General features: G+C 38.9%; 3 protein-coding genes and 1 long non-coding RNA gene across 6 annotated transcripts in view; 3 read left to right on the top strand and 1 right to left on the bottom strand.

The window, feature by feature from the left end:
* The window catches only part of LOC136241423 (uncharacterized), a 59,925-nt gene that overhangs the window by 26,039 nt on the left and 10,280 nt on the right, over window positions 1-23,606 (top strand). The window contains exons 1-2 of one of the 3 annotated variants that reach the window (XR_010694292.1): window positions 22,253-22,477; window positions 22,537-22,722. The exons of 1 other annotated variant lie outside the window; for it this stretch is intronic. This is a non-coding gene — a long non-coding RNA (uncharacterized lncRNA). Of the gene's footprint in view, window positions 1-22,252; window positions 22,723-23,606 lie in introns of those variants that run through there. One more of the 3 variants, XR_010694291.1, reaches the window with a different exon arrangement.
* Window positions 20-22,467, bottom strand: LOC136241421 (protein PTHB1-like). Its single transcript, XM_066032629.1, has 11 exons — window positions 22,348-22,467; window positions 14,276-14,347; window positions 12,040-12,116; window positions 11,802-11,978; window positions 11,658-11,751; window positions 11,249-11,450; window positions 10,646-10,775; window positions 818-938; window positions 707-767; window positions 586-659; window positions 20-271 (listed from the first exon to the last, which is right to left on the bottom strand). The coding sequence occupies exons 7-11, from the start codon at window positions 10,750-10,752 to the stop codon at window positions 20-22; spliced, it is 615 nt and encodes a 204-aa protein (XP_065888701.1). The 5' UTR covers window positions 10,753-10,775; window positions 11,249-11,450; window positions 11,658-11,751; window positions 11,802-11,978; window positions 12,040-12,116; window positions 14,276-14,347; window positions 22,348-22,467.
* On the top strand, window positions 16,723-18,437 carry LOC136241187 (uncharacterized). The gene is made up of 4 exons (XM_066032365.1): window positions 16,723-17,284; window positions 17,348-17,636; window positions 17,675-17,798; window positions 18,329-18,437. The coding sequence occupies exons 1-4, from the start codon at window positions 17,228-17,230 to the stop codon at window positions 18,435-18,437; spliced, it is 579 nt and encodes a 192-aa protein (XP_065888437.1). The 5' UTR covers window positions 16,723-17,227.
* On the top strand, window positions 18,472-19,308 carry LOC136241135 (uncharacterized). Its single transcript, XM_066032307.1, has 5 exons — window positions 18,472-18,663; window positions 18,722-18,800; window positions 18,875-18,961; window positions 19,027-19,172; window positions 19,222-19,308. The coding sequence occupies exons 1-5, from the start codon at window positions 18,478-18,480 to the stop codon at window positions 19,306-19,308; spliced, it is 585 nt and encodes a 194-aa protein (XP_065888379.1). The 5' UTR covers window positions 18,472-18,477.

Raw genomic sequence — 23,606 nt, 5'->3', positions numbered from 1 at the left:
AGAGATGTTCTCAAAAGGTTCAGTACACACACACACACATGCACGCACGTGCACACACACACACACACACACACACACACACACAAACATTATCCATTTCGTTCCACTGGAATACACACGGGTGGACGACTAGCGGCTGATTGGTTTGAACAGTCATCATGACATCATGGATCATGTGGTCTGTTGATAACTGTATGATGACCTCACAACATAGCTGTATTGCATCCGCGGAATTCCCTTCATCTGAGCTCACATGATCTCCATCAGATAGCTACAATCAGTCACACAAATAAAAGTACAAGACACCAGTACTGGAATAAAAGCACACTTCTACACAAGAATAATATCTTGGGAAGAAACACCCAAGTCTGTATTCGAGTACATCTACAAACTCATGATCATTGTCAATATCTTGTAAGAATACAGAATAAAAGGCCACTCTATTATGTGTGTGTATATATACTAGAGACTAAACTGTGTGAGGATGTCCCAACAAACGGCCATTATCACCAGATGATGTTTACACTATTACTAGATACCATACTGGGTCACATATAATCAACAATAAGTAGTACAACTGCTCACAGTGATAATACGAGGCTTGTCCACCACTTCACTGTTAATAGTTAATGTGTTGTCTGTCCTCACTGGAGTGACTTCTGTTGTGATGTCATCATTAGGAGAAATCCCATTCAGTGGAGCTCACCTGATCCTTTGATTGACTCCCTGACAACTTTTTGCAGCTCCTTATATTCTTTATCTAGTTTCTAATAATAGCATGATGGCCATATTAGGGTACAAACATGACATGACTGACCTCATAGTTCACCTCCCTAGCCTGAGGGGTTGGGGGTGTGAAGTGGGAGGGGTCTGTACCCATATAACTGCAGACCACATGACCCAGTTCATCCAATGTCACAACTAAACCCTTCAGTCCCCTATAAGTGATGATAGGATATTATAGTCAGTGTTGGGCAAGTTACTTTTTAAAAGTAACTAGTTACATATTATTTACAACTGAACTATTTAGTTACAGTTACATATTACCCGTATAATAAATTTGCACACATGCACACACAAACACACACGTATATTTACATGCAAATACATGTAATCAAATGCATGTGTGTGTATGTTAGTATTTGGCCCGATTGCACACGTGCATTTCCATAGCTGTTACATGTAAACACTTACATGTGTGCCATTTCATGTGTGCAACTTGTGAGCAGTTTAGCAGTTGAGCGACTACATGCATGCAGCTTGCAAACACTGGCTATTTATTTCATATTTGTATTTCTTTAAATTTGTAATTCACATCTACAAGAAATGCATGCAATACAAAACTACAAGTCAGTTACAAGCTGCAAACTGTCTGTTTGGCCTCACTGTGCACAATTTTTTTTCACAAAGATGATCTTTTGTCCAAAAGCAAAATGTAGAAATTGATACAGGTCCAAATACTCTCCTGCTTCTTGTCTGCTTTCAATTGTACATTTCTATAGTCTTTAAATCAAAGGTTAAAAATCACACTACCTCACTTTGTTACAGAGAACAAAGAAGCCATAATGAACAGTAGTAGTGATGGGTGATATTGATATTTTGCTATACGATTATTGTCATGAACAAATATCACAATTATCGCGATTATTGTCAACTCAATTCTTGTGTGATGAAAAACACTAAACACAACATGAATTATTAAGTAAATGGTTAAATTACATTGAAAATTTACATATATTTCTCTGATTACCACGATTATTGCATGATAATTGTCGATTTCGATTATCACTAGTCTATGTAAAGTACACGATGTCGATTATTGCCAATAAAATAATCGTGATTATCACTATAACTGAATAATTGCCCATCCCTAAAATGTAGCAGTAGTATTTTATTCATGTTTAGAAATGTTTCTCCACCTGTGATGCATGACTTTCAAGGAAACTCAAGACGCTAACCTCAGCAACTCAAGGCGCCAACCTCAGCTGTACTTGTAATGTCATGTACTGCTATAACAAGTTTTCTTGTAGAACACCACACCCCACTAATAAAGACTACTTCTTTTCTTTGCACAAGTTGTCAATAGTAGCAAACAGTATAGGCGTAATTTTAAACTTTTGTTTGTTTTCATCTGATTGGCTATTTCATACTGTATACTGCATGTACGCAAAAAGAGAGCGGACTGCATGTGTGTAATTTGTGAGCAGACCAACCCCCTATTAAGGCTAACTTATGAAAGCAAACTGCAAGCATGCAGTATGCAAGCAAAAAGAGCACAATGCATTGCTATTGTACGAGAATAAAATGTACATGTGCAATATGATAGCAAAAGAACTTGCTAGTTTTTTGCTACTGAACTATATACATGCAGAGAATATACAAAGTTGTGCTATTGTTTTACAACAATCTTAAGAGCACTGCATGTGTGTAATTGCTAACTGCATACAAGTTGCACACAAAATTTTCACAAGGGAAAGTAACTATAATAATATTACATATTATATTACTTTGTGTCCACAGCCTTAAGCTGTCACGTGTGAAACTATCACCTAATCATGTGACATAATTGCGTTGTTGGACAATGTGAAAATCTTGGTTATAAGTAAGAAGCTGGTGAATAAGCAGTGGATTACTAATGAGATTAGAAACTTCGTTACTTGTAGTAATAATATTACTTAAACCCCAGTGCGTGGGAGTATCAAAGCGCCGCGCTGGGTTATAATCTGATGTTTTCAGGAAAGAGAGAGTTGCTCTAGCAAAGAATGAAGCTTCACCAGAATCGATTGCTGGATTTGTCACTTGTTGACATGAAGAGAATTGGTGGTTAACTTGTGTGCTTCAAGTTTGCAGTGACACTGAGGAAGTGAAATTGACATTTCTGTATTCACACGGTCCATCAAACTCGTTCAAGTACCCAGACCCCCAGAATATCCACACTATATCAATGGATGACATTCTAACTCTCGTAGACCCAAGGACAAGAAGTGGTTGTGTGAACTCTGACAAAAAAGAAATGACATTTGCTACCAAACAGCATCACACTGTCACCACAGTAACAAACTTGTATTACCGGCAATCTGTTTATATATGCATACATTTAACTTGCAGTTGAATCAAAGAGTCTTGTGTGTCTGCAAACCTAAATCAGCAGAATGGGCTACAAGGTGTACAATACTGCATGGGATATCTACTATTAGACAATGGCATGCAGCGTTTCGTTTGATGTGTGGAGGTCTCTTATTTGCAAAGAAACCTGGTATCAGGTGTCTTACTGGTAAGACACCTGACAGTTGTTTACAACCACAATGTGGCCCACAGTAATGCAATTAGCCTTTTGTGGACAATTAGTATTTCACACATCAGTAAACACCAAGCAATTGCAAGCAGATTATTACAAAGAAATTACACTCAGGTACGCTGTTATCGTGGGTAGCTCAGCAGATTTATAGACCATCGTGGTAACTGGTTAATCAAAAAAGCCATTAATTCAGTTTATGGCCTTTGCCATATTAAAGCATGCTCTGTAGGCCAAGACAGCCATGCTGGCACTGCTATTCCCATTCGCTGCCATTCACACGTATCCATAATGCCTCAAACATACTTTTTATCGACTTTACAGACCTTCACTTATTCATGCTTCATGGCATGCGCGACCTCACATCTTTTGCTCGCTGAAACACCCTCGGTGTTTACAATGGGAACTCTCTATACTAACTCACTGCTTCTACGCCATTGTCTAAAACACTTAGACACTCACAATAGGCGTCTTCGAGGATTTAAAAACCATTATTGATGTCACCTAAGGTTTTTAAATCACTATTGGGAGTGTCTAACTATTACATAGACACCCCACGCTGAAACTTTTGCAACTATTAGGTGAATGTCTGACAAGTATCCACAAAAATTCTAATCAGCACTTTTTGGTAGAGCAAAGGTCAAAGATTAGGAGACATGGTTAATTATCAACTTCATCAAATTAAGCTGTTAAATATACCTAACGAAAGCTTTTTCTATGAGCTTTAAAGTGGTGCAATTCATTTTAAAAACACCCAAATTATGATGCTTTGAATGATCACAAGTACAGCAAAAATAGAATACTAAATGTGACCCAGTCTGAGAAAACTGTTCTTATCGCCCATGTCAGCAGATTCGATTTTTCACCCAGGACACAAAGCTACATGAATAAACTATCTAATTCCACAATCAAAATCAGCTAGACTTGGGTGGTCTGGTTTTGCTGGCTGCCTTTCCCAAGCCCAATGGTGATCCGTACGTCCTTAATGGAGCTCTGGTCAGCCTGGGGATGACTGTGTGTGGCTGTACAGCTCTGTGGTATTGAATAAGTACCTCTGCAGTGAATTTCCTTTCATTTTAGCCAGTTTTGAGACCTCAATGGCCCAAAACTTGGCCTAATTCATCCCTCGGCCTTCCTTTTCAATTTTTGAACACCATCTTGCCCGCCTTCCAGGGCCCCTGCCTCCCACCCAATTTGCAGCTCACCTGATACAGTCAACCTCAGTTTAAAAACTATCTAAAATGGCGGGAAACTTAGTTGTTGGCTACTTGCGCAGTGGATGCTCTGGAAGGTAAGGAATTGGCGTAAAGCGTGTGAAAATTTGGTACACATAGCTTCAACCATTGGCGAGCTACAACACACTAAATGCTTAAAACCGGCGTTTTTAAATAGGCGATTGGGCTGAGCGATACTGCCATTTTAGTATCACGATCAATACTAAAGCGACTATTCACGATACTGCATAGTTCACGATACTTACAAATAAGTCAATCATAGCTGGTGCTACATAGCATATTGCTCAGCATTCCTACAGGAAGTCCTTATAGGTGATAGCAAACTAGCCACTATCATCATTGTTTACAGTAACAGTCAGAGGCAATCTTGGAAAGGCAAAACATTGGAGAAATGAAATATTGGAGAGAGTTGGATGGATAAAGACACAGAGGGATAAATGGAGGATAAAAATAAATTGTTGGTGTAAATTATAGGTATACAATGGTTTTCACCACTCACCGTTAATCTTTTTCCAGTGTGAGGTAGTTTTCCTGCCACTGTTGATGGCTCCTGATTAGCTGGAGCTGATGTTGCCCCCGGTAACTATAGAGTCACCATAGAGATGTAATGACCACACCACTAACAACACTCACGTATAAGCCTCCAGCACTCCTTCACCACTGACGGTTACCATGGTGTTGGTCTTCTTCACATAACACAAGGGACCAGGTATGAGAATGTTGGGAAGGAAACGAGCAAATCCAAACACTTCTTGTTCAAAATAGATAATTGTTCATCCATTGACTGCACACAAATACACTCCCTAGTGTCTGAAGGGAACAACAAAACTATATTATGATGTTGTACAGTACATCATGTAGTGTAGCTAACCTAATATGGTTACATGTGTGTAGTGTTGGACACAATCCAGTTGGACCAGTATATTGTCTGACAGTCTCATCATTAGCTGTAACCACAACATTATTCTATTTAGTGTACACTCATGATGTAACTGTGAAATAAACATTCCATTAGTTTACTTGTTGTATCACACTGAATAATTTATATATTTGTGAGGACAAAAGTGTTGTATACTTGAATAATTTATACTTGTATTTTAAGTCATAGAAAGCTTGTTTAAAACTTTACTACAAACTTACATTTTCTGCCCTAGCATAGTTGAGAGTCATGTTTCAAGCCCAGTTCACTAGTCAGTCCACATAATAAAATAAGTCCAATGTAAGATCAATAAAAGTTTTAAAATGTATCCTGTTTCATGACAGATTCTGGAAACCCAAAGTTTCAATTTCCCAATGTTTCAGTAGTGTGTAAGCTCCTGTTCATGTTAAGCTCCTGTGTAAGCTCGTAAAGCCATTGTAAACCTCTTGGGTACACTCCTGTTCTATGGAATCTTTCTGCTACAGTGGCTTTTGTAGGGAGGGAATCATAGGGACAAGCTTTAGTCAAAACTTAAGAGGTTCTCTGTGAAATTTCTGTGAAATGAACAATCGCCTTAGTATTAGGTAAGCAGTCAAATTCTGCTAGTGCTAAATAGATACTGGCTCTATATCACTGTGATCAAAATGAAAATAACTACCAGGGATATATTATATAGTTACAACGGCCACGAGTGCTCTGCCTGATATAAACGCACGAGCCTGAGGGCCGTTAGGCCCGAAGGCAAGTGCGTTTATACAGGCAGAGCACGAGTGCATGTTGTATAACTGTTAAGTACCACTCACCTAATAGGTGGGGAGAGTATCACAACACAGCTGTAACACTTAAAGGCCAGGTTTCTAACATCGATTGTGGGTAACTAAGCCGAACGTTGCGATGACGTTCCCTCTGCGGTACTGCAGCCACCTGAGATATTGAAAGCTAGTACGCTATGTGTTATATCACTAACCTGCATTCGCTGTTCGACTCTCATCGTGTAGTGCTCAGCATGCCAGCGTGATCACTCAATCGCCATCAGATAGACTAAACGCCAGACTAATCGCCATAGTGATTCTCTCGAGCGAAAAAAGCAGCTAAATAGACGGTTTAAGTAAACAAAACCTAACTACTAAACGATACTAGTCTAATTCTTACTATTCACACTGGCTAAACTCGAATCTGGTGGCATGACAAAACTGGTTACCACAATCGAACGTAAAGGTGAGTATTATTTAGAACACATTAGTTTTATTGAGCCATTGTCGAAGTGGACTACAGTTTAATCTGGGCTAAGATGGCACCAGACTAGTAAGGTGTATAAGTACGTTTATATATATGTAGACCAGAGTTGTGGCCTCCACGTTGGCTTTTTCGATCGCCATTGGCTGCTTGTAAACATTATACGTGTTGGTGACGTTATGGCCCACAATTGATCTTTACATGTCAGACTATAAAAGAATTCTAGTGATCTGTGAAGTGTCTTTCCACCTATTAGGTGAGGTGTCGTAGTGGTCTTGGCCACCGGCACTTGTGCTATGCTGCACAAAACCGCAGCCAGTGCAATATCTGTATATTGCACTGCGGTCGGTGCATTATAACTTATAATGCACCCGTTGCGGTCTACAGAACCGCAACCAGTACGTTATAAGTTATAATGCACTCGCTGTGGTCTGCAGCAGTGCAATATACAAATTATGGCACTGGCGGTGCCTTTGAACTACCCACGCAGAGTGGTACATACACTGATATCTAGTGTAAAATATATACCGTATACCTGGAAATTTTTGCGATACGTAATTTTCACAGTTTTCACGGTTAGTAAAACTACTGAGGTTTTCACCAGTGCTCAAATCTGCATGATGCCATATGTCAGAGCATACCGGTTAGCGTGATGGTAAAATGCTGAGAGTGCAATCACGCTAACTGCTACGTACTCACGCATGGCATCACACAGCTTCGGATGCTGGTGAAACCTCAGTACCATGAAATTTTATTATGTGAAAATTCATGTGTCTCCTACAAACTTCAACTCACCTTACTGATAAAGTAGTGTGGCTCCTGGTGTAGTGTTGTAGGCATATGTGGACTCCACAAATGCTTACAAACAGTATCACACATTACTGATTTTTAAAGTGGGTGTGGCTCATGAATGAAGCTAGCCTACTGCAAGACTACAGACTACCGGTATACCTCGTACAGATACACTAGCAATCTGTAAGATGATTGAAGTAAATATCAATGCAGACCCTTTGTAGCTGTGTGGCTGAGAACAAAAAATTGAAATCGAGCAATAGTAATCTGTGAATTTAAAATGTGAAAACCCTGACTAAGGACATAACCGTGAAATATACATACTATGAAAATTTCCAGGTATACGGTATATGGACACACATTTTTTTTCAAATTCTATTTTATTACATTTTCTTTGTCTATCTAGCCAAGGAATGGTCAACTGAAGTTTCACCCTTAGCAGCTGAGAGTTAACAAGTTACAGTACTACAACAGCAGCCACTGATTTGTACAGTGATACAGGTGTTTAATAAAACTGTTACAAGTTACAAATCCAGTATTTATACAGAGTACACCATTATGTTCTAGATAAAAAAGACAAATCCATTACAGGTCCTTCCTATCACCATGGTGATAATAAAAACTGTGAGATAAAAAACAACAGTGAACCACACATCTACCATGAAGTAAACTAATGCTCATATCTTCTGTCTCCTTGGGAGTACTGACACAAAACAGATTTTCAAACTCTTCTTGCTTTGGGGAATATAATGACACCAGGGGTTTGTGTTATTAATAACACCTTCCTTCATTGCAAAACAAGTACTCAAAAGCTTATGGATATTTTTTTATAGTTCGTAAATGTTTCATCATACAGTACGATAGTACTGTATATTAGGGACATCGAAGGTGTGGGGGCGATTCGTGATATAATATAACCCAAAAACCTGCCACGATTTTTCCTCACAACGACATGGCAGTATTGGTTGGGTAAAACCAAGCCCAAAAGTGTCTTCAGATCAACCCGAAACGTTTGCGTCAAATTGCAACAGAATTTAGAAAAAAATTATTCAACAGAATTTTCTACCGCCTGCCTGCCTGCCTGCCTGCCTGCCTGCCTGCCTGCCTGCCTGCCTGCCTGCCTGCCTGCCTGCCTGCCTGACGCCTTCAGTCAAACGTAGCAGAAAAGTGGCTACAGCCCATTATGTAATTGGCATGCGTCAGAACGCCCCAGCTGCCATAGCTGAGGTGGAAGTGAAGACCAGTTCGAAATGCTAGAGGACGCCTAACCAGTGTTGGAGAGGAGTACGCTTAACCGTCACCATGGGTCACTGCCAGTCGCCTCCCTGTACTTCTTCTGTAACGCCTTGGTGTTCCCCATTGTTGAAGCGACATGCTTTGGCGACGGTTCAGTCATGTACTTAGGCCTCCTCGACAATGAACACAGCCCGCTATGGCTGAGCTCGGGATACTACCACCTTGATATTTCATCACGCGCAATTCCGTATACGGCTTCCAATAACGAGATTTTAGTTTCCTATATAATCAGCAAACAATTTGGATTGTGATGGCACCCGGCAGGTAGCGCAAGTTTCATGCTCCTTCGCCGCCTTCGGCAGCTCATAAGCTCCTGCTGCTACATACTTCATTGAGTTCATTCATAGGTTAAACACAAGGTGTTATTAGGCTTCTCTTGACTAACTTAACAAATGAAATGTGTGGATTGTTCCGCAAGTGCTTTATTCAAAAGTTATGGTGATATTTGCTGATCATCTTGGCCTTCCTTGCTTCTTGATGAACTTTCGATGTACAAAAGTGATAGCAATAAATTCTTTTCAACCATAATAGTGTATTACATCTAGTGATACTCCACTGATTTAGACGAGGGATTGACAAAACCAGGGACGAGATTTTGAAACCTTTAAGATTTCAAGTGAGATTTCAAGATTTCAATAATATAATCTTCATTTTTGTTAACTAATCCAGATTTTACCAGCAATCTACAACATTTCAAGACTGGCTTCTTGCATATTTAGACTAGAAACTCCTTGGCTTTTTAAAATTAACTAGTCTTCATGGATCATGTGGTTGGTAATCCTATATTACTATGGTAACAATACAGTGTGCTATATAAGGCTATAATGACTAACAGTACTAAGGTCCACGTGTTGTCTAAGATACTACACTATTCGCTGCTGCTTATTTCGTGCAAATTAGACAAAATGCATTCTTATACCAGGTCTGTGTGCTAATCATGGTCCTGTTATAGAAAACGGCTGGAACTATGGCTCTGGAGATAGTACATCCATTAGAGCTGTACCGATAATCAGATCGGCCAAAATATCGGCCACCGATATGGCATTTTTAAACCAATATCGGTATCGGTAGGAATACCGATATCGCTACCGATATTTATATGGCAATAGTTTGTACATAGACGGATTGTATAATGGTTTTCTACATTATCCATGTGGCTGTTTAGTGGCAGTGGATAATTGTTCACTGTACAGCAAACGCTACGCCATACAAATACACGCGATCCCAGTGTTTGTTGCTGGAAATTAAAACTTATCAGTCTTAAATGAAGCAGTTATATAGTACCTTTGTAATATAAAAGAACAGTCACAGGATAAACAAGGAAACCTCCTGTACCAGCCTTCGCACAAGCCAATAAAATGTGGAGAAATGCAGAAATATCTGTTTAAGGCTCCATGGGAGTATACATAAAAATGTTTGTGGGTGCCTAATTGCAGGATTGCACAACAGAAACCCAAGCCACTATCACCACAGGCATAGAGTGAGCAATGAATATATCCACATGTTGTTGTAGAGTAGGTAAATGTACATTTATGCATAGATTATCTTTGACTTTGGTTTGTAATGCAAATATCGGATCGATTATCGGTTATCAACTTCTTTTGGTGGTATCCATATCGGATATCGGTACATGCCAAAAACCCATATCGGTACAGCTCTAACATCCATGTGCTTATTACATTCCCTGAGGGATTTGGAAAATAGTGCTGATATACTGATAGCATACTACAGTACACTCCAGGATATTATAGGATACTATAGAACACTCTAGGATACTATCAGAATGTTATAGTTCAGCTAAGCTCCCATAGATAAACTGCTCATTATACAAACCCACATGTCTCATGTTATAGGATATTTTAGGATACTCACCAGAAGGTAGCAGTCCTTATAGCTACCGGAGGATGAGTTACTTGAGCTGTCCACTCCAACATGACATTATCATATACCACTAAAGTGTTGGAATGTGTGGCTATCATGAACTTGATGTTCCTGTCTCCATCTGTAATAGGATAAGATATTAAGACTGTTTGTGAAGTATAGTGTGTGTGTGTGTGTGTGTGTGTGTGTGTGTGTGTGTGTGTGTGTGTGTGTGTGTGTGTGTGTGTGTGTGTGTGTGTGTGTGTGTGTGTGTGTGTGTGTGTGTCTGTATGTGTGTGTGTAGATGTGTCCTGTCATACTATACTGTAGCAGATTACAATGTTGTTATTAGTACTGTACACTATTGTTGTAGTACTACTAGTACCACATGGTCCTTTAATCAAATTTCTAGTAAAATTTACAGAAAGATACATGTGCAGTATTAAATTGGATTGGCTACGTATATCTGCTTGAAAAATATTATCCAATACCAGAAATCAGAATATTAGCAACATCTCATATCAGTACAACACTACATTGTAGTTGATGGGTACTACAGGTAGTCTGACCAGACTAACTGTAGTTGATAAAAAACAATCTTCACAGTCCACCTACCCTATTTGACAGCAGACACATGATAGATATGGAAACAAGATGGAGAGTAGTCCAGTTTTATCATCCACTGTAGGTTACCACTGTCACGACAACAGAACACGGACCGCTCCCCTAACACAAGGATACACGCAGGACCCCATGACATGGGGCTGTACACATCTATGTCTATTGCGTTCTCTCCCAGGTTGGTGCTCCAGTCACTCTAAATAATGACACACAATAATCATATAGTGAGGGTGTAGCAAATTTTTACATGGTAAATATTTTCAGAGGCAATCTTGGAAAGGCAAAACATTGGAGGAATGAAATATTGGAGAGAGTTGGATGGATAAAGACACAGAGGGATAAATGGAGGATAAGAATAATTGTTGGCATAAATTATAGGCATACAATAGTTTTCACCACTCACTGTTAATCTCTTTCCAGTGTGAGGTAGTATTTCTACCATTGTCGATGATTCCCAATTAGCTGGAGTTGATGTTGCCCCTACCAGTACCTGGTAACTATAGAGTCACCATGGAGATGTAATGACCACACCACTAACAACACTCACGTATAAGCCTCCAGCACTCCTTCACCACTGACTGTTACCATGGTGTTGGTCTTCTTCACATAACACAAGGGACCAGGTATGAGAATGTTGGGAAGGAAACGAGCAAATCCAAACACTTCTTGTTCAAAATAGATAATAGTCCATCCATTGACTGTACACAAATACACTCCCTAGTGTCTGAAGGGAACAACAAAACTATATTATGATGTTATACAGTACATCATGTAGTGTAGCTAACCTAATATGGTTACATGTGTGTAGTGTTGGACACAATCCAGTTGGACCAGTATGTTGACTGACAGTTCTCATCATTAGCTGTAACCACAACATTATTCTATTTAGTGTACACTCATGATGTAACTGTGAAATAAACAATCCATTGGTTGACTTGTTGTATCACACTGAATAACTTATTTGTTTGTGAGGACAAAAGTGTTGTATACTTGAATAACTTATACTTGTATTTTAAGAGTAATAGGAAGCTTGTTTAAAACTTTACTGCAAAATTACATTATCTGCCCTAGCATAGTTGAGAGTCGTGTGTTCAAGCCCAGTTCACTAGTCCAGTCCACAAAATAAAATATGTCCAATGTAGTATAGACATTATCGTGTTTCATTTGTAATACAGGGACACAATTACTGAGCTACTACCACTAACACTGTTACTACTTTTGTTAACATTAGGAATTCTGGCGGCCTCAGCCCGAGTAGCAATCCCCAATCTTTTCATAAGGCCCCTCCCAAATGTATCTTGCTGGTGGTGTCATCAAGGCCATCATCTAGTACATCTACCCACACCTCTGAATCACTGTCAGACATCTCTTAGTTGGGAACTCAATTGAATAAGTACAATTGTGGCTTTATGAAGTGTGTGTTGTGTGTATATGTGAGAGGAAAGTGTTCTCACAACTACTAAACTTGTAGATTACAAAAGTTGTGCATGTACTAATTGTACTAGACTGTACTGGACTAGTGAACTGGACTTGAAACACAACTCTCAACTATGCTAGGGACTGAGCTACAACTACTAAACTGTTGTCACTTGTAGATTACGAAGGTTGTGCATGTACTAATTTTTCTATTACCTCAGGATCTTCAGACTTCAGAGATCAGCCAGTTATTCTTAAGTGTGTAGTCACCCACCAGCTACTCAACAATGAATAATAAGTCAACTAGTTACTGGTGTGGTGGATGGGTTAATGTGTTGGGAATGACCAATCACCTGGCTGTATTATTAGAGTATTGGTGATCAGAACAATACTACAAGTGTTGCTATGATGTGCTTAAATAAGATGAAATAAAAGTTTTAAATCCTTAAAAGCAATCCTAAACCGGTATTCATCAATATACTGGTTATCAAATGCTGACACGGTATGATAATCGGTTATGATAATTTATCACGATAAACAGTATTACCGATATATCACAGAGCACTAGTGGCTTATGGTGTGTGATAGTAGTGCTGAGCGGTTTTGATATTTCATAGACAGTACGGTATAGTCAACATGATATTGTGGTATGACTAAATTATTGGCACACCTTAGTATGATGCTATTGTAGACCTACAGTTCTAGATTTAGACACAGAAATAACTCTAAAAATTTTCCGTTAATGACAGAATAGTGTTGAAAGCCAATTGCAATATATTTACTGCAGTACATATCATTCATATGTGCTGTTTACAAGTAGACTTCTTCACACAGGGTATGTTATATTAGCTACTAAAAGACTTGTTTTAGAATTCCCAATACTTGCGGTAGTTAAAAATTGGATGGTATCAAAAATAGACACCACGGTTTGACTAAAATATTGTCACATTGCTCAGCACTACATGATAGTATTGTAGGAATATGTGGATTCCACATATGCTTACAAACAGCATCACACATTACTTATTTTAAAGTGGGTGTGGCTCATGAATGAAGCTGGCCTACTGCAAGACTACAGACTACTGGTATGCCTCATACAGATGAGCTAGCAATCTGTAAGATGATTGAAGTAAATATCAATTCAGACACTTCGTAGCTGTGTGGCTGAGAACACAAAAAATTGAAATTGAGCAACACTAACCCATGAAATTTAAAACGTGACAATCATGACTAAGGACAAAACCGTGAAATATACATAACACGAAAATTTCCAGGTTATGGTATATGGACACAGATTTTTCTAATTCTATTTTTATTACATTTTCTTTGTCTATCTAGCCAAGGAATGGTCAACTGAAGTTTCACCCTTAGCAGCTGAGAGTTTAAGAAGATACAGCACTACAACAGCAGCCATTGATTTGTACAGTGATACAGGTGTTTAATAAAACTGTTATAAGTTACAAATCCAGTCTTTATACAGAGTACACCATTGTAGTTACCTCAAACTGGTTAGGTCTATGGTGGAGAACACCTATACCCTCCTCTATTATATCACAACACAATCTCCTTGTGTAACATGTGTATATAGTCCTTAAACAGCTGTACCTTGAAGTGGAGGGAGATTGGCAGCTTTTCTGCTGACACGTGACCCGAGTCAGCTGACTACAAAATCTCAGCCTGCATGTACAGAATACAAAACATGAAAAATACATAAGATTTGTGCCCCAGGGGTACTATTATTTTTTCGTCCAAAAATGAGGATAAAACCCTTCATATAGTACTACAATGTGGTTGGTACAATACCAACAGATTTAATTGGGGGTAACGCATTATGTAATAATATTACTTTGCAGTAACAAGTGATATAACGTGTTACATGACGGAGTAGCCAGTAATATCAGGGGCGTATGCAGGAGTTTTGAAAAGGGGTTTCCACTACAGCCAAGTGACTGTTATATTAGAGTAGTTTATATTGCCTGACTGCTTTATTAGAGTATCTCGATCTTTTCACCAAAATCATAAGCTATAAGTGTTGCTATCGTGTGAGAAACTATTATTTAACTAAGATAAAAGTTTGCATTGTGTCCTGTTCCATGATAGATTCCAGATTCTGGAAACCTGAAGTTTCAATTTCTTACTGTTTCAAGTAGTGTGTAAAATTCAAAGGGGTTTCCTGAAGCCCCTGGAAACCCCCTCGGTACACCCCTGAATATATAATGGAAATTACGTACATCTGGAATTTGTAACATTGTTACTTCTTTTTAAACACATTGTATCGACCAGACACATAAACAGTTTCATTTTGGGCCTAGAGCACTGGAGACACATTGCAGACATGAATAAAGTGTGGTAGTGTATGGGGAATAGTGTTGCACCGATAATCGGTTCAATAATCGGTATCGGCCGATATTTGGCTACTAGCCGATTAATCGGTTTTGATTAAATCAAGGCCGATGTTAATCCTCACTGTGACTACAAGCCATGCCCATAATAAACTGTCAGGGTTAGGCCATGCCCAACAATAAACTGAGGTTTTTAGGTTTCTATGTAGTACCAGCCACTTGTCTCAACTGTATAGCAGTAATAAAATGTACTTAAAACCTGTTTACCATGAGTAACTTTTACTTGTGGTATACATCTAACTTTACATTTTAGCCTAGAATGAGCTGTATATCAATACTTATGACACTAATATGAGCCATTTAATAATGATGAGGATGAGTGTGTTAGTGTTATTAGTGTATATCGGATTGGTTATTGGTATCGGCTAATTCTGTTGCTTAGTATCGGTTATCGGAATAATTGGCTAATTTGGATATCGGTGCAACACTAATGGGGAGTGCCCTTGAGGTCAAGATTTTTTTTTCAATTATTTTTTTTAAAAAGCGGCTGTGTCTATTTTACGGACCGGACCGGAAGTTCCTAAGTGTTTAGGAGTCTATTTTACGGACCAAACCGGCGGCAGGTGCACGTGCTTTTCATTGCGCATTCCACATGCAACCAAAGAGCAATTGCTTCCTCGGATTGCTTAGTGAGAGCGACTGAAGATGGACGAGATTGTGTGTTTCGCAGTGGACAAGAATGAAGATTTGCCAATCCAGGAAGTCATTAGATGGTTAAAACTTGCTGCTGATATGAGTCCAGGCCAGATACTGATAGTGCCGTCAAGACACGTGTGACTTCATTTCCACCAGTTCAGCCTAAGGGAGGGGAGGTATATATTTTCAAGCCTACAAGTGTGGTCCAGGAAAGTAAGCTTCTGTTCAGTATAGGCGTTTCAATGAGTATTGATCCAATTAACACGTTTTCTTTTATCTTGTAGAGATCAAGCCAACTTGCTTTTTTATGCTTAGCTGGTATACTAGCAAATATGTGTTAGCTAGCTACATATAGCATGCCAAAAGTGGCTTAACCAGATAGACTAATGAAAATGGCTGAGTGTACATATTAACAAGAGCCCTTAGTGTAATAGTACATAGCAGTTAGCTATTTTATGTTCTTTATCATGGTGGTTTGTACATACACAGAGGACTAGAAATCTGACCAATATCGCTGGTATCAGAATGGCACAAAGAAACTTCCTGGTGGAGGTCCAGTTGTTAAGAAGGTTCACTATATTTGTGTTACACCACATGGTAAAGACAAGTCTTTTAAACGCTTAGCGTACTCATTGTTAGATAACACCAACAATCTAACTTGGTCCATTACCTGGGTGATCACAGCATTGCAGTTCAGTTTCCACATGGAAACTCAAAGCAGTCAAAAGTGTACTACAGAACATGCCCATCTTTGTTGCTAGAGGAGGGTAAAATCAATGAATCACCTGCAAATACATACAAAGAGTTGGTTTCAAAGGCTGGTTGCTCCAGTCTTCATCAACCAGTGTTGGTTCCAAGGAATATAAAACAAATCAGGAATGCTCAAGCGAAGGAGAGGTAGTTAACCAGATTAAGCCACGATGCAATAGTTACTTTGCATGCATTGGCTGCAGACCTTGAAGACTATGTGTTAAAAATAGACACGTTTCCTGATTTGGTTGTAGTATGTGGGTTCAAAGATCTTTTTCAGCAACTGGACAACTTGATTTCATTACACTATTGTCCTAAGCCAGTCCTATTGTCATATGATACAACGTTTCAACTAGGGCATTTATATGTCTCTGCATTTTTGTTTCGGCATGTCTTGTTTCAGTCAAGTCCAGTTATCCCAGCAGCATTCCTTATCCATGAAAGGAAGTACCAATCTGCACATGAAATTATGATGAGCTATATGAAAACACAGTTACCGTCCTTGCAGAAATTGCAATCACCAATACCGATTGTGGTGGACAGTAAAACTGCATTGGGCAAGGCTATTGAGAACAATTTGCCAGGGGTGAAGGTGGTGAAGTGCTGGAATCATGTGATAAATGCTGCTAAGAGGTGGTTACAAGACCATTTGAAGGGAACTTCTTCTGAAAACCCTAAATCTCTTGAGATTTCAATTTATGTTTGTCACCTCTGAGATCTGTTTCATCAGCCGAATGAAGAGAGCTATAGATCAAAACTGGACAGTTTAATGGGTTACTGGAGTGTGCCTTTCCGTAAATACTACAACCAATATATCGATCCTCAAGTAAGGGTATTAATATTAGTGCATTTTTTACTGTACCACACATAAGCTTTCGTTTTATTCTAGGTCACAACATCCCTTGGAAGATGGATTCTGGAACCGCTGAGTGTATACAATGCATTTAGTGGAGTGACGTCTAATCAATCAGAAAGCTTCAATGCTGTTCTCAAAGATTTTGAAAAATGGAAAGAAGCTCCAGTAGACTCTGCTGTCCTTAGCTTCTATTACCTGCCGGTTTACTACTATAATGAGATCCAAAGAGGGTTCTGTGGAATTGGCACATACACACTATTGCCTGATTTTTCATGCTTAAAATGTGAAATAGATGAACTTAAGATCTTAAAGGCCATACCACCTGCTAAAGGCCATACCACCTGCTAAAGGCCATATCACCTGCTTCCATAGTTGCAAACATTCGATCAAAAGCATTATCAAGTGCAGAAGCAGTCGTTGATGATACACCACTTGTTGAGCCAGTAGCAGTTGATACCATGTCGACTCAGTATTCACGAGCAAGGTAAAATACTCCTAACTATTAGTATAGGTAAGGGATGGAGTGGTAGGCTTCTTCAGTGGATAAACAACCCCGTAAGAATGAAATCTATACATCCACACAGTTATTGTTAATAAATGGACGAGTATTCACTGTGAATTTTATTTGTGCAGCATAACACACCAGGAAGCTATAATGCAATATTTGCTTAAAATCGTCATATCTCAGAATGTCACTGTGTGTCACAGCCGGGTTTTGTCAAATCCAGTCACACTTATAACTTAATGCAAACTAGACCATAGGTGCTTTTGTTGACTTTGTAAAAGTAATCCAGGGTTAATTTTATATTGTATAAGAGTAAAAGTTTTGCATAGAGTGTACATAATCCTATAAGCTTGCTTTTGAAACTGAAATTAGGTTTTTAAACACATTCACAACATCATCGTCCTTTGAAAATTTCTGCCTTTATGATATTATGGTTATAAAGGTTCATTATGTTGTATACTGATCTGTGAAATCATATATTACATCTTTATATTTATGAATATCTATAGGGCGATAATTGATCGAGGAGAAATAACCCATAATGAGAAACTGGGTGTCTTTACTGTACTTGGTACAACTGGCACTCCACATGTTGTGCATTTATTTCCTAAACAATAAACAATCCTGGTCATGCCCATCAAGTGGACTTTGCTACCACATGATAGCAGCACAGATCAGTATTGGTTTAGAAGTTGGAAATGCTCAACTGAAAATAAACTTGACCCAACTTCGCCGAAACTCAAGGACCAGAAAGGACAAGACATCTGGACGCAAGAGGCCTCGTCCAGGAGATATTGATATCGTTGCTGCTCCAGACTCAATCAATGCATCCATTAGTAATCATGTAAGCATAACTATATACTAACAAGAGCTGATATTAAATTATATATATCATTTTACAGCTTGACCCATCTGTATCAAGTGTTGACCCTAGCAACTCAACAACTCTAATCACACAGAACAAATCTCCAAAAGTTTCAAGTATGACACCCAAAAGTATATATTAAAAATTTTGATTGGTTAAGCAGTAAAAGGTTTAATATTGATTTCTGTAGCTGGAGGAGAAGGTAGAGAGGTAGAATCCATTAAGTCTGATAGTTTCAGCCCAATTCCAAGAAATCAAGATGAGGAGCTTTCTCTTGGTATCTTACATGTTGAGCAGTTACTTTAAATTGTTATTAATATTACTGTTATTTTAATAACTTAGGTAACACGATGGAACGACATTCTGATGAGCCTGAGTTGCAAGATAAATGCTTTCATATTGAGATGCTAAGACTGTGGGAAGAAACTAATCCTTATGCTAAGATAGACTATTCTGTGGATGAGGTTGAACAAGAGATGGAATCAACGGTACTTATTTAATTTATTTTTTCACTATAATTACATTGGCTATTTTTAGCTGAAACCTGGACAGATTCTGATGTATGTCACATTAGATATGCATACTTGGCTACAGACCAGAAAACAATGTGGCAGGTGGACTTGACCAGAATTGGAAATCATGTTTTAGCATCATCCGCAGACCGAAGGGATTTTGATAAGTTCAGAGACTCAGACTTTTACAAGGAGCGGCCACTACTGAAAACAGATTTGCTAGTAAAGTTTATGGAAGAAGAGTGTGGGAGGATTGAAATAAAATACTGTAACAAATTTGAATTAGATTTTGTTACTAGCTTTCCCAGTTCTAGGTTTGATGACCTATGTGATTGGACACGTAACATTTTAGGTGTTCCAAAGATTCGTGTTGGGCAATGTAAGTATATTCTATCAAATACATGCATGGCTGTTTAATTAGAACACATGTTAGTTTTACAGTGTGGCTATTAATTGATTACTTATGTTGTTCTATAGATAACCAAGATGGAGTAGACTCAGATGAAATTGAATGTTCAACTACAGGAAATCCACAAGCCAAGAAGCTGTACTCAGCAATAAGATCAAAGCGACAAGCTAGTAACCAAAAAACAATACCAAGACAAGATAGCAATAGACTTGACCATATGTGAAGAATCTGATTTTCCAGAACGTGACACCAGTTCATGGTGGGTACAAGACTTAGATCTTATGGATTCTGACAAGGCAGTGATCACCACTGGAGCATGGATGAATTGCAGCATTATCAATGCCAGCCAGTTTACCCTGCATAAACAATTTTCATTGCCACACTTTTCCTTCCAAGATGCTCTCTATGGACTTACAATGAACTACTCAACAGTTGTACCTGGTTTTATCCAAATTCTTCATGACAGTGACAGACATCATTGGCTTACTGTCAGTAACCTGGGTACGGACCAACCAGACAGTGTGTACGTTTACGATAGCATCTTTTCGTGCAGCAGCTCCTCTGTTAGAGCTCAAGTGGCTTGTTTGCTGCAGACAAACAGTCCTAGTTTAGTCCTTAAGTTTGTAGACATGCATAAGCAGTATGGAAGTAATGACTGTGGCATATTTAGCATTGCCCATTCTGTTACTTTATGCCTTGGTCAGAAACCTGGATCATTCCTCTTTGACCAGCAACTGATGCGTGGACATTTAGTGGAGTGTCTTCAAAATCAAAGCTTTTCAATGTTTCCTATCAAAGGAAAGAGAAGGAGAGCATTCAAAATCTGAAACAGTGAAGCAGTCAGAGTTTATTGTGATTGTAGAATGCCAGACATTCCAAGCCAACCAGATATGATCTGTTGCTCAAAATGTGAAAAGTGGTACCATGGCAACATCTGCACTACTCCAATTCCTGAAGATGCTTGGGACAGACGCGTACCTTGGTATTGTATAAACTGTGCTTCTGGCCAATAGCTGTTTTCTCCAGTCATTATTAGAGTTTAATTTCTATATGAAAAGCTTTCTAGCTGCTTAGTATGAACTATTACAAGTTGATCTGTATTAATTTTTGCGATATAACTGAAGTCTGTTAGCATCTTCTGAACAAGCTAAGCTGTTTATATAAATAAGGGTGTAAGGTGCCATTCACAAGATAGCTAATCACGCAACCAGGTCTAGCCATGCAAGCTACTGACGTACGCCAGCTGATTAGTCTTAGCTGCTGTGGACTAGTTATCACACGACAGAGCAAACCATCCAGTCGGAGCCAATGTCTGATCAGTTCAATGCAAGCGTGTATGCATGGGCCAGCTGTACTAAACACTTCAAGTAGTGTGCCTAAACAGTCCGATGGTTCTTATGACGTGTAGCTATACATATCCAACCAGTCTGGTCCGTAAAATAGGCCTGCTAATTAACACTTACATCCTCCTAACCAGGAACTTCAGGTCCGGTCCGTAAAATAGACACTCCCAAAAAAAGATGCTTCAACTAAGCATGTTTTACAGTTGAATTACACCAGAGAAATACGTGTCTCGCTAGTAGTTGTAGGCTGTTAGAAATACTAACTTGTAACAAACAATATGTAATATTATTACTAGTTACAGCCCTTAGAGCAATGAGTGTAACTGGTTGTTTCTGTGAGTAATATGTAACTGTAGCATATTACATTGCATAGAAGTAACAAGTAATATGTAATGAGTTACATATTTAGAGTAGCGACCCCAACTCACTGGATATATTAAACCTGCCACTACTATAGCCATAGTTTTACAAAATAATCACAACATGTTGTTACTTATTTCTTCTATATAAGACCTTTCTTTCACTCAAGTCCTTGCAGCACAAACATGTCATGCCTCGTGCTACGTGGTCAATTTACTAACTAATATTTGTAATTTCAATTATGTGACAGCTGTTCAAGTTTTACCAGGACAATATCCCTTCCTTAAATCAAGATGGAGATGAATACTAAAGGTATGAGACAAGGGGTAGTCTCTACCAATAGTCCTCTAGAACCATCTGTGACCAGGATCAAAATCAAGCGATGAAGTGGTAAATTAGCACTGAATCAAATGATCAAGACACCCTAGAAAGTGGTGATTATGCTAGCTTGTAAACCAAACGAGAATTTACGAAAATATGTACTAAGTTATCAAGGCTGCTTTTTTTTTAAAGTTGAAAATCAAGTGATCAAGGTATGTTTTCATCGATCAAAACCTTGATCCTGGTCACAGATTGTTACAGGACTATTGGTAGTGACCACCCCTTGTGAGAGTACTAGTAAAGAGTAATTACAAAAGTATAGTGTGGTACTATTCAAGTGTACGGCACGAATCCAGTAAATAGTATTTAGAGCTGACAACAAGATGCAGGTGGTGGATGGGAAACAGAGGAGTGGCCTATTACATTTCCAATCCCTTGATTATCATAAGGCCATTCAGATGCAATAATGGCATTCATATTTCATTGTAAAATTGAGTGAACATTTTAACACTAGCTAAGGAACTTTTCCTCATGACCATCTGGGTCTGGGTGTATCACTTTCGCTGGATCCGTCTCTTAACCCATGCAGTTAACCCCACTTGTACCATAGATAGTAGAGGCGAGTAAGCGCCTATACTATCCACTATCTATGCTTGTACTCTCACATTTTAAATTTGTATCACCGACAAAAATAACAAATAAAATACAATAGACTCACTGGCACTGCCAAAAAATTGTACCTCCCCGCTCCTATCTTGCTGGTTTAGAGTGTGGACAACCTGACCTAGGAGGTAGCACCTGGTCCGCAGTCGCGTGTATTCTAATAAATTAACTCAGCGTTTAACGAAGTGAGCTCTACAAACTGAACAATAGTGGTGCGTTGGTTAATGAGATGTTATTTTCATAGCTAATGGGTTAATCTGCTAATGTCAGTTCCATCTGAAGCACACCAGATGATTATTACCAATTACCATTTACTACTCAACCGCCAGAGGAGGGGGACGAGTTTCCCATAGTGATCGTAGTGTGTGCACTACTCGGTGTCTTCTTGATTATCGCTATAATAGTCGTGGTGGTGAAATTATGGCTACAAGTGAGTTTATCATGTATGTGAGTGTAATGTCAAGTTCTAACTCTTTCCAAAAGAACTTCTCATTTTTATACATCTATCATTGTCATGCCCCACCCCCCTAGTAGGGTGGGGCAATACAGGGGATTTGACAATGTCTAGTGTCAAATTCCCCAGTAATAATCGGTCCACCACCTTGACTGCCACTTCGTTGGTATGAGATGCTGAGAAGTGCTGTGCTTATGAGGAGGGTATATGTGAAGTAGAGTATACCCGATTAGTTTTTTCTTCCTCTGGTGGAATTGGGAAAGTATGTGATAGTAGCAAAGCAGTAAGACAAAAAATCTTGTTATAACGAACTCGCGTTTCTATTTAGCTACTAACTTTGAAGTTACATAACAACCAACTTACGACATAGTTACATCCAATCATATTATAGCACACGACCAACACGTGATTGTCTATACTGCAAAAGTATACAGTTATATAACCGGTCATCAGTCAACTATCAACAGAAAGCATCCACTACCACCTATAAGTGTTTGGCTTATTTACTCAGCGAGAAGTGGAGTTCCCCATATTCAGGCCCTGTTGCAGTTTGGGGTTTTCCTTGCTTCACTCCTCCATCATGTGCATTCATGGTTCTCGATCACATGCCCTGGTGTGCCCCTGGCAATAGGTATAGATCTCGCCGTGGCAGAGGAGCATCTACCAGTTCACTAACATTCCCTGGGCTTCTGTAAGTTCTTTTAGGTGTCAGGTAAATTCTTGTTTTTTCCCTTTTTGTTTTTCTTCTAGTTTCCATAGAGACGTGTAGGTAAAAAATATTATAAAGTACTGGGGCTAAGAAACTTGCCAAAACCCCACTATGTCCCCCACCTCTAAAGAGGGAATTTGATTACTAATTT

This window comes from Dysidea avara, chromosome 12 (assembly GCF_963678975.1).
Source record: "Dysidea avara chromosome 12, odDysAvar1.4, whole genome shotgun sequence".
Classification (NCBI taxonomy): Eukaryota; Metazoa; Porifera; class Demospongiae; order Dictyoceratida; family Dysideidae; genus Dysidea; species Dysidea avara.
The sequence above is the reverse complement of the archived record's forward strand: the minus strand, read 5'-3'. Positions and strand labels throughout refer to the sequence as shown.